We start from the raw sequence: 12,393 nt of genomic DNA on the forward strand, positions 1-12,393 counted from the left end.
CACCATCTCCTCATGAGGGCAATTTTAAAGAAATAATATTAGATGAGAAATCACAGTAGGATACTGTTCCCAGCGGTAGCATTGGAGACATGTTCAAATTCCCGGCCTATGAAGCAGCTCTGTGGCTGTTTTTCAGCATTTACATCTTTCTGCTGTTGATTGGCTGAACAGTAATCAGCTGAGTAGGTGTCTTCACTGATAAGCAAAATCGTTAGTTTAGCCTTAGCTAGGCAGATTCAAGCCACCCCTGGGCCTGTGCTTGCCCTATGTCATCAGGAGTTTTGAGGCGCATCTTCTCTTTGCTTATTTGCTCTGATTCTGCAACACTGAATTATAGGGGAACTTGGCAGACTTCCCTGGGACGTGGCAGGGCTCGTAGAGGAGCTGCGGGACTGCGAACGCCCAAGCGCTTCAGCCTCCATCCCTGCCACAGAGCCGGTGGATCACAAGTCCACGTAAAACCCCTCTCTGGGCACAGTGTGGCCGTACAGCAGCTTTGCCTCTAGGACTCCTAGTACTAGACAAAACCTACTGGGTCACATCTGGTATAAACTTACTGCTAGAATTAAATCGCTCAAAAATGTTTTGATAGCTTTACTTCATGCTGTCAAGCTTTATGCTGGGATCACATATAATTGGTCTTCCTATGACTGACATAATACATAAATACATACAGCATAAAGGTACACTACTGGCCTAAATGCCATGGTTTGTATTCAGCAGAAATACAGCTGTATGCTGATGCCTGATGTGGATCAAGTTTATACTACTCAGTGATTTAAGAGTGCGCAGATCTGGAACAGACAGTGATGTAACCACAGCTACTGTTTTTAGCTTGTGAGCCAAGTGATAAGCTAATAGCCAACCTTCAGCTGGTAAGGAACCTGGAGAGGTAAAATCCTAGGTTAATTCTGTTCTAAATCTATATCCTAAATTATTTCAAGTGAGAGCAAGTGGGAAGGGGAATATTTTTTGTTAAATTTTAGGTTTTCGGTATTGCAAGAGAATATATTTTTACAGAGGAGAAAGCAAGGGAAAATAATGACAGAGGTATCCTGGTAAAATAAATAAATAAATCACGAATTAGCTGAAAAGCATTCAAAGGAATTAGAGTTTGTTGTTCCCTTCTGTTCTCAGTAATCTACAGTACTTAGAGTTTATGCATAACTTTTGGAGAGTTTTATGTAATAAACTGAAAATGTTTTTTGCCTTTAACCCACAGGGGATGTGTGTGACTCCAATCCATGTGAAAATGGTGGCATCTGTCTGTCAGGGTTAAATGATGACTTCTATTCGTGCGAGTGTCCCGAAGGCTTCACAGACCCCAATTGTTCTAGTGTTGTGGAGGTTGGTAAGTGCAAACTTTTAATGGTGGAATAACTATTTGAATATCCCGTTAGTTGTATTTGGCAAAACAGTGGTTGTCTGCTGAGTTTTGTGTAGTGCTATGGTTGATGCACTGTTTGTTATTGGTGCCTTATCCTTATTTCTACATCACAGATGTCAATATCGTAGTTAGAAGACAGTTCAAACAGTATGTCAAGAGTGTATGTGTAAATAAAATCACTTAGACTCACTGCTCTACTTAAAGAGAGAAGATCATAGCCGTGACTTAACGTGACCGATGTTTCTCAAAACTCATTGACATTAAAACATTTCTGAATATCCTTCCACTGATTTCAGTGGTTTAATCTCATTTCAAGCTTGGTTTCTGGTAGTTTTATACCTCGGTCTAGACAGTAGAGTAATTAGTTAATGAAGCTAAGTTACAGAAACAGTATATGAGAAATCAGAATAAAACATATTAGTCATTTGTTTAAATCTCAGAATAATTACCCAGCTGGAGGCTGCAATTAATCCTTAAATGGGAACATAGAATGCAAGTTGAATGTGTTGAAATTTTATGATGTGTATATGCCTCAGAGTCACTGTAAATATGAATGGTAGCTGCAAAACATGCAGCAATTCAGAATTCTGTCTTAAGAAAGCTTAGGAGGAAAAACAACGTGCAGAGGAGAGGATGGTAGACAGCTCATTATGTCATGGGCCATCCCACTAGTTTCAGTGAAGCAGAAGAGCTGCGAGCTGATCAAGCTTTTAAATTACTCTGAAGTAGGCATAGAAGTATATATGAGAGCGCCAAATAATAATAAATAGATGCTACTATTTAATTAGGTATAACTCCTGTATATCTCCTTCTGGTACTCATAACTGTTACAATTGGAAGATAAAGCATTTCAGGAACAGAAAGCAGTGGCTTATTCAAGAGAAGGCAATACCTCTTTCTTGTTTATATTAGGAAAATAAGCAGCAGCTAATGTGGCTCCGGGCAGTCTCTGTTATCTGAAAGCCTTGCTTGCCCTATGTGCCTTTTTTTTTTTGCTAATAGCCAAAGTATATGAAAGTTGTATTGCCTTTCAGGTATTTCATATCTTATGTCCATGTTTGTAATTTGTCTGTCTGGGTTACAGTAATGTGACTCAGTGTGTGCCAGCTGAGCAGTGTTCACACATTCGTTTCTGCCAAGGCAGAAGGGCAAAACCAACAGCTGAGGGTGTTAGCTTTTACAAGCATCTCATTGTGAGCATCAGATCTAGTCTCAGAACCTTTCTAACACTAATGATTCTAAAGGATTTTTTTCTTTATCTTTTTCATAAATAAATAAAGGCCACAGATGCAACGTGAATGCAGTATTCTAAGATTATATATGGCTGTCTCGAACATGAGATAAGGCTGGCAGAACTTGGTCCAGGAACTAGTGGAGTTTTTTTCTTTCTTTCTTTCTTTTTGGTTGTTTTTTTCTGAAAATTATACTTTTTCCAGGAAGTTCAAAGAAAATTTATTCTCTTCTCTAGTGTGAGCTTGAATGGTCTACACACATTAGACACATTACATTATAGGTAAAATCAGATTAGCTTAATTGTTAGTTATTATTCTCTGAATGCAATTTGTTAACAACTCTTAAAATGTCCTTTGCCACATTAAAGCACTTATGAAAAAGTAATTAGTCAGTGGGTGATTTTTAATACACTAATACTCACTTTTTGATTGTTCAACTAGAATCTGAAATTACAGACTTTTATGCCAGTAAAAAAAACCTTGTAAACTCAGTTATAAGTGTGTTTTCTGTTTCATCTGCGATCGGTGCAGCAGCATTTTTGGTCTTTGGACTTACAAATAAATAACCATGTTTTTCACATTTTGCATAGCCTGGTGAATGTATTGCTCTGAAGGAGTAGATGATATTGTCAGTCTGTAGCTGAAGTGGGAATGGGAGTAATTGTTTCAATTCAAATAGTTTTAGAATATTCATTTAATCAAAACTAATCAATTTCTGCTTTTGAGGACAAGTAGTCTTGTACTGCAATGAATAGAAAAGTAGCCTTGGAACACTTTATTTTAAAAGGGCTAGAATTACTGGTAAGCAGAAAGTACTGATGACTCCCCCTACTATAGAGTCTGTTGATTGAAACACTCAAACATATGTCTGAATTGGAGCAGAAATTTGAAAAAGGATTTTCCACCTTCAGTGAGATGCTATAAATTTGGAGAGAGGAAGGAGACAAAAAGAAAAAAGGAGGAGTAAGCTTTAATTCCACTATTGTTTTGAGAATGGATCCTAACTTTCCACAGTACAATTTTAATTATACTAAAATTTTGATTGAATTTGGGTCCTTTGACCCAAATGGGAAAATCAACAACTTTGGTCAGATATTTGGTGCACTTCTTTCTGATTATAAAATGTCAGCAGCCATAGTAACTGATTATTACCTAAGTTTCAGTTGCACAAAAACATTTTTTTCCTCGAAAAAAGCCACCCAACAAGCAAGAAGGAGCTGCCTTCGAATCCTCCCTTCCATCCATTTCCTTACTAGTTTTACGCATGCTTGAAGGGTCTGAATTTAGCCTACAGCTATATCTCTTGCTACCCTAAAATGGCCTTGACATGAGTTTATTGCAGGAAACATTTGGATTTATCAGGTACTTGGTTAACAGGAAATTGCATTGCACATATCTGGGAGGAAGCCAATCATGAGTAAATCTGAAAAAAAACATATTGTAATATCTTGTAATATCTTCCTTGCAATTTACAACTGAATATTAAAAAGGGTTTAAAATATGTATATATTCTTAACTAAATTCTTCAAACATTTCTACAAAATCTCAATCTGATGAGCAGAATAAAGCATAAGCAAATGAAAAATTTGGGAGTATAAGATAATCACGGTGAGTATACAGACAGGATATTACATTTTTAGTTTGCAATACAGAAAGTGTAGTGAGTGGACAACAATTGTTAAGTGAAGTACTTATTAATATTCTTATCTAAAATATAGAGTATTAATTCAGTTTGTGTTTGTCTTGTATGATTATGCTACGTGTATGCAAGTAAAGACTAATTGTAACTTTCTGAAAACTTGAGAAGTAGTTTGTGGGGGGAAAAATATCTGTTTTTTAGTAAAGGTTTTCTGGGGCTGATGCAGCCTTAACCTCCCCTACATAGTCATAAAACCAATACAAAACTGATATTTCAAGGTAATATTCTGATTTCTCCTATGAAAATGTTAACAAATAGCGTAAGCAAAGTAATTAAGGTCAGTTAAACTTGACTAATTTATACTCTGGACTGTTTCGATTAGAATAATTGGTGAAAGGTGGGTCTGTTAGGAGCCAAGCAAAATACTGCAGAAGTCTATATGATCGCTTTTATTGAGACCCTTTATAAAACGATAGAAGCTTGGAGAAGCAATACTAACAAACATTACTTCCTTTTGGCTTTTTAGTGAGTTATTGCCCCAAAGTTATTTCCCTTACCCCTTAGAAATTCAAAAAGTGTAGCTGAAAATACTAACCTGGTTGAAAATTGGGCGTTTAGGAAGTCGGGAGCCACAGAGTGAAAAAGAAAAGAGGATGTTGCAGGGAAAAAAAAGGAGAGAGAAATCTGTCATTCGCTCCTCCTTCCTGCTGAAGTGCTGTGCAGCACACGTAAAAAGCAGGTGGGTGTTCTGCACAGCCCTCTCAATAGGTGCGCCGACATCAGACGTTATTCACTGGCAGCGATAGGATACTATTGATCTCTCGACCTCAGCTGGAAAGTCGCAATTTTACAAGAAACGTACCTCAGATGGGAGGATTTCGCTATAACAGATAACAGAGATTTTACTTAACAACTGAATCATGCATTCAAATGAGTAAATTAGAAAAAGAAATTACATGTAGATGTTGTAAATTTGTGTAAAAGAAGAAAGGTCATGCATAAAAATGCATAAAGTTAGGGAATTCTTACCTAAGTTCAGCAATCAAGTGTCAAGACAGTTTGGATGCTATCTGTATGTTCAAGGGCATAAGTATATAAAGTTATATTTTTATTAACTTAATAAAGATTATATATAAAGTAATCTGACACGATCATAGCACTTTATTTCAGCCTAATTGTTGTTGGTACTTTTTCCTAAATGTTACCCATGGAAAGTCCTAACTCCCCTGTCATACAGCTCTACTATTTTCTGATCCTGCAATTTCAACTACCTAACAAAAACCAACAACCAAACAATCAAAAATATAAGTGGTTTGTAATAATAATTAATATATTTCAAGTTACTAATCATATTCTGATCATACTCTACCTCTAACAGTAGCCCTGCCTCATTTCTTATATTACCTTATACTGAATGCTACACATAGACCTACTAAAAGAGTTCAGATTGAATGATAGATCTATAATATTACCCTGTTTGTATAACCAGGTAGTTTCAGTGGTCTGTGTATCCTAACTGATTTGAAATATCTGATAAGCTGGTGGAGGATAAGATGGAGGGAAGCTGGAAAAATTACATTCTGATCCTTTTCAGTACAGCACAGCAGCCAGTGAGGTAGAAGAAGATTTAGCTAAACAGGAAAGAGTAAAAAGTAATTCTGTCAAACTTCACAAATAGCAGATTGTTTTCCAAAGGTAATAAGGGCACCGGGGCCTGAATTACTTCCATGGCAGACCCTCATGTCATTGGCAATGCGAATTTTAGCCTAGGCTGAAAGAGGCTCACGTGTAATTAATATCGATATTAAAATGCATTACAGACAATGAATTGGCAGAGTTTACATCACATAAGTAACTTTCAGAAACAATATAAATCACAGAAATACTATAAACTGCCGCTTTTACATACTATGAATAGAACACTCATACGCACTGTTCAAGAAAAGTGCAGATGTCACAGATGCTGCTTGAGGTCAGAAATGACAGTGTGACTATATACTTTGAAATAATATTGGAGAAAATATATTATGAGATTAAAAATTATGAGATTATGCCTGTGTACTGTTCTGTTTGGTGTACACGTAGGGGAAACACAGGGAAAGAAATACAAGACTGATGGTAAAAGTTACAGGAAGGGGCAAAATTAAGTTTAGTAGGCAACAAGGCTGTCAGAATGTATTCCATAAGTCACCATGCTGGTCGTGTTTAAAAAAATCGGCAACTTTAAAGTTTTAAGTTTTGATATTTCAAATCTGATACTCAATAGCTGTCTCTGAGGATTAAATGAAGAGCAAGTTTAATCTGTGTAAGAGAATAAATGATGTACAGTGACAGGACAGGTAGAAGAGCAGCAAGCATGTTGAGGGTGTGCCTGGGAACACTCTCCAAAGTTGCCTTCTACTAGACTGTTGGGACCCTGCTGGAAGGTGTCTTTACCTTTGCATCAGCTCTCAGCAGTCGTTGAGAGGAACTCATTATTGAAAAACGTGGTAAAATATCTATGTGCATTTTAAAAGGCTGGAAAAGCAGGTTAATGGTATGATACGCATAACTTAGGCACCTTGGGTCTAAGTGCAGAGTGATAGCTGAGAGAAGGGAGGGGAGTTGAAAGGAAAAAAAGATGTCTGTTTTGCTTTGCTTTGTTTTTCTTCTGCCAAGTGATTTCATTTATAAAAAGAAGTCAATGTGGGATTCCCTTAGTGTTTTCCATATCTGTACAGCCTTCCCAGTTTCCAAGGGAAACTTTGACAGCTGCTACCTCTGTTTACTGAGCATAGGAGACAGGAATTGAAGGGATTTTTCACTTTTTCATGGTGTTAAAGTGAATGTTCAGCACCCAAGATCCAGGGTGAAACTGCTATGATCTCTTGTCTTTGTGGACTTCTTTGCGTGATCTGTGTCTCTACATTCGTCGTACTGACTTCTTCACTAACAAGGCAAGATCTTGTTGCAAAGGTTAGTAAGGATAAAGTGTTGCCATTGGTTTCCCATCAGTGTTAACAGGTGCTTTTTAATGCCAGGCGCAGAAGTGATTGAATGATTTCAAAGATGCCTTTATAGTCCCGGAATACGTGACTTCAAGGAGGAACAGACTTTGTCCGTGTTTAAGTCGAATTTCCTGTATTCCAGTTTCTGCACTTTGTCTCTCGTCCTGTCACCAGGCACAAGTGAGAAGAGTCTGGCTCTGTCTTCTTCATTTCCTCACCCCTATCAGGTATTTATACACACAGATAAGATCCCCTGAGCCTTCAGTTCTCCAGGCTGTACAAACTCGGCTCTGTTAGGCTCTCCTCATATGTCAAATGTTCCAATCCGTTAATCATCTTAGAGAAATAATCACCTCTCTCAGCCTGCTGGCGACACTCTTCCTAATGCAATACTGTACTCAGTGCAGATTGCCCAGGATACTAGGAAATACTTAGACTATGGGCTCCGGATTTCTGTGTCTGCTCTCATTGCTATTTTTGTAGTGTCATCCAAATTCACTATATTTATTTCTAACATAACTGTGTCTACTGAAGTGACTTCATCAGTGTTTCTCATTGCTAACATGAAGATTTTATTAAATGGTTGTGACTTCTTCTCTGATTAAGTGTCATCATGCTTTGATCTCAGTATTGATTTATTAACTTTTGGAAAAGTTGCAAAGGAAAGGGTGTCTATTTTTTTCTGGGAAATTGTTTCAATAGTTGTGTTAGTATAAAGATGAAATAGTAGAATAGTGAGCTGGGCCCGTGTTCATTTAGATGTATAAAAAATAATCTGCTTTCATGGTAGAAGACAACTGTCTTTTGGGAAAAGAGCAGGATGGAATAAGAGAGGAGGCAGAAAACAAATTCTTCCCTCCTGGGCTTCAGTTATGGCACATTTTAAGACTCTGTCTGGTGTGCTGATTTCTCTTTTTACAGACCAAGAGGTAAAGTGCTAGTTTCCTTGAGCAACTGCTTGTTGCTACAGAGTTCTTGATGCTGGCCAGGCTTCCATTTCTGAGTAATGTAAGAAGCAATCAAATGGAGCCCTGTCAGCACAGCACCTACCTGATGAAAATGAAGCTAGTTCTGTGCAAATCTGCTTTTTGTTCATTTGTTTCTAGTGAGATATATCCCTAAGGCATTGCTGATTGGTTTAGAGGGAAGTCTTGTCTTTTTTTCCTTATGATTGAAATTTGCAATATGAGTGCAATATGGATTACTAAATTTCCTCTTGCTAAGGCTATAGCTGTTGTTGTTTATTCAGTATGTTAAGAACATTCCTCACAGTGTTCTCTTCTGTAGTCTGTACTGGTAGCTTCAAATCTACAGCAGTTAATGTGAAATTGATGACTGTAAAGCAGCTTTTAAGCAGGAGCATTCACATATTAGGGTGCTTGGCTCATTAAGAAATGTTTTCAAAAGATATAGAATACTTTTGGACTTAAAAGGCAATAAATAGATTAATAAAAAAGGACAAATTAAGACTTAATTGTTAGCTTGTGAGGAGCCTGAACTCTAGACTACTATACAGACATCTGAATTGAGTAGGCTAAATGCATATAAGCAAAAGGCCTTAATAAATGACATTGAGTACAGAAAAAGTTGTGATAACCCTGTAACATCTGTGCTGAGACAATTGTTCTTCGTGTTGCTTACTGTTGTGGAAATATGGTCTGAAGAAAGAACAAAACTGCTAAAATGGGGTATATTGCATCAGTAAGTTAATTAAGTAATCTATGTTGCACTTGAGGAATTTTCCCCTAAGTGATATGCAATCATATTCATTTAGACTAGAGCTAATATTTTATTAAAATAACCTCTGTATTTGAGTTTTGAACCTGAAATTCATTGGAATAGTATTTAAAAAAAAACAGTTAGTATACTCTGGGGTATATCTGCTATGAAGCATTTTGAAATGTATCCCATTTCTGCAAAGTGTTGAAGTGTATGACTAATCTTAAAAATCTACATAGTAGTAGTATTCTGAAGATGACCACCCACAATGTCTGTAGGTATTGGAAGGCTTATCACTTTTGCCAAAAGTACGCTGCCAAACAAATGCTACCCTGAGAATTCTGTCACACTTCTTTTTTTCTACTTGTGAATTTATAATTTGAAAGTCAAATACAGACTGGCTAGGAATGAGTAGTTGTAGTCATACTTTTCAGATCATTTGACAAAAGAGCAGTGGAACATACTGAGGAAGATTTTTATGCATGTTTGTCTAATTAAAAAGACGAATGAAAACCATCCAGACTTGTTGCCAGAGCTACTGCTCAGGATGAGACCTTGCAAAGATAAATAAGGATGTGAGCATAGGGTGGCCTGTAAAACACATTCCTAGACCCGACCCTGTTTTCAGCTGGAGGGATGAAGCTCTGCTCAGTAGCAGAGATGTTTTGGGTAAAAGCTCCAAAACTGATGCCTAGCATCTCAGGAAAACATTCAGAAAAGCATGCACGTAGGCCATGCAGAACGGTCATAAACTAGGGAGGTGTGGACTTCCAATCCAAGTGCCAAGAAATTTTCAGTTGAAGTTTCAAGTAAATAAGGTTGGTCTGTGGAAGGCCTGGTGCTTCCAACTGAAGAACAGACCTACCCCAGCTGTCTGTATTAGAGGGGAGGTATCAAACTCCTCGGCTCCTACTACCCAGGTTCATTGCCACTGGAATCCAGTCTGCAACTCTGAGTAAGGTCTTCCCCCCTGGTTTAAGGAGAGAGGAAGAGATGGAAGAGGTAACAGAAACAGTTAGTGGTTTCCCTAGTAATGCAGTGCGTCTTTTTGATGTGTTGGAATAGCCAGTAACACACAACTACTAATATTGTATGTCTGAATGTTTTAAACTGACTTCATACAGGTAGGCATAATAACTTAGTTATATTTTGCCAGATATCATAGAATCAGTAAGGTTGGAAGGGACCTCTGCAGATCATCTAGTCCAACCTCCCCGCTCCACATAACTAATTTGAAGGAAAAAGGTCTTGTTAGGAAACAAATAGCAGATTAAAACAAATGAATCCAGTATATGACACAGGCAGATCCAATGCAGTAAGTATTCTCGTATGCAACTGTATTAACATTTCACATCTTCAATACCTCTGAAGTGTTCCAAGTGTGTGAGAGACTTGCTGACATTGCTGCTAGGCTGAGCATAGTGAAGTTTTGTATCGTGCTGACTTTATTGTTCAGTATTGTTAATTTTTGGCTGGTGAGGAAAGATCTGGAGATCTGTACTTGGTAAGAGGCAATGCAAGCACTAGTTTAAACAAAGTTGTGTTTTCTGTGGAAGCTGGAGTGATGCTCATCAGTTGCAGCACAGATCTGGCCTTTCTGTAGACTCTTTGGCTTTATGATCCCAGGAGAACTAAGTGTTTGACTTAGATCTTGCCTTCTTTTTTTTGTTTATATGTTTAAAAACATATGCAGCATTTATGTTTTATTTTTCAACTTGCTGGGTTGTCATAGCTATAATCTGCCCCAAAAAAGAGCCTTCTGTTAGAACATTTTTGTATGTATGCCGTATTTTGCCAAATGCGAAATCACAGTGCTATCTGGTTTTTGTCTGATTTCTAGGAGAATGGAGAGTAGCAGAACATTTAATATTCTTAAAATATGTCATTCGTTAAGAATTACTGGGTAGGATCGGGGATTAATTGCTCTTCTGTTTAGCCAGAAATGGGGCGGTAGCAGTCTAGAAATTTTCTTGTTCCTATAGTTTCTTGACTAACATTAAGTAAGTATCTTTGTTTTTGAAGAGCCTAGACAACATAATTTCTCGTAAAATACAGACTTCAGAAATGGATGTTATTAAAGTACAGTTCCTGTTTATGTTCCTGTTTTATATAATCTAGTATGCTCCTGGATCTTTATGTAGAGGGATGTGACTCAACATCTTGGAAACAACTTGCTAAAGTAAAAATACCAGAAGGAAGCTGATTCTTTAGATGAAAAGGTAAAGTAGTCTTTAATGAGATGATAATTTTGGCATCCTAGGAGACTCAGATTAAAAGATTTTAGGCTTCTTAGGCAAAAACAATCACATGCAAAACCTAGTGGTGTTCAGGTTAATGAAAGTTCCAAATGCAGTGTAGTTCCAGAGTAAAAGACACAAAAAGAAGAATATTGAAAATTAGATTTCATTACATAGCTGTTTTTTTTTCTTTTCTCCTCTGAGTTACTTTCCAGATTTTTTTTGCAAAACTTATGTAAACAGCTCATTAAGCAGAGCAAATTCAATGTGATTTGGAATCAGCCTTGCTTACCTTTTTCTCAACGTTTATCTTTAATTATATTTAAAATAATGAAATAGGGAAATACTGTTTTGGAATATTCATACTGTAAAAAAATAATATTTTTAAAAACTCTTTTTGTCTCCAGAAATAAAGCTCATAAGCAGAAGAGTAAGGGTGCCCAAATGTTGCTCTGAATAAGTTTAATCTTTGACTGGGAAAAGTTGCTATTTATAGCTCAGAAATTTCTTTTCGGTATGTAACTCTGTGTGATCTCATGCTTTTGTATGCTCATTCCTTTTTCATTTAAACTCTGCTAAGGCATGTGGAGGTTTTGCTCAAAAGAGTGCACAGATCTGATCTTTGTTGTTCAGCACTTTATTGCAGATGCAAAATTATCTCTTAACTGTTCAAACTAATGTAGAATTATGTATCTGCTCTACTTTCTATACCATTTTCTATACCCTCTCTCCTGTGCCTTTCCAGAATATTAAACAAACTACTAAGTTCTTAAACTCAAATATATGCAGCTAGTGCTGTTTTGAACAAATCAAGTATGTTTAAAAATTGCAGCTGTTGGTAGTAGTGGACACAGTTCTGAAGCCAAAAGAATTTTGCAGATATATAATAGATGAGAAATTACTTGCTCTTTTTCAGCAAAGGAATACCCATAGATTCCCTATATAAGGAGAATAACTAATGTTTCAGCTCTTAAACATTTAACGTGTTTTAAAATGCAGATGTAATGAAAGGAACTCCCTAATAAATTTACAGTTGAAAGTTGTTCCTATCAGGCTACCAAATAACCACAGGATTTATTACTAGACATAAACAAAACAGGGGAATTGTTTAAGATAACCTGATAAGATAGGAATCAGAACTTTGAAGGCCAAAGTTCATTTCAAAACATCTGTAAAAATTATCACTAGATTG

At 36.8% G+C, this 12,393-nt stretch overlaps 1 protein-coding gene across 3 annotated transcripts in view; it reads left to right on the forward strand.

Annotated features, from left to right (window-relative positions):
• Nucleotides 1-12,393, forward strand: part of EDIL3 (EGF like repeats and discoidin domains 3) — a 250,526-nt gene that overhangs the window by 66,081 nt on the left and 172,052 nt on the right. For all 3 annotated transcript variants that reach the window (XM_062599401.1, XM_062599399.1, XM_062599400.1), the window contains exon 2: nt 1,223-1,351. In XM_062599401.1, coding sequence (XP_062455385.1) covers nt 1,223-1,351 — 129 coding nt within the window. The remainder of the gene's footprint in view (nt 1-1,222; nt 1,352-12,393) is intronic.

Source organism: Rhea pennata, chromosome Z, assembly GCF_028389875.1.
Source record: "Rhea pennata isolate bPtePen1 chromosome Z, bPtePen1.pri, whole genome shotgun sequence".
Lineage (NCBI taxonomy): Eukaryota > Metazoa > Chordata > Aves > Rheiformes > Rheidae > Rhea > Rhea pennata.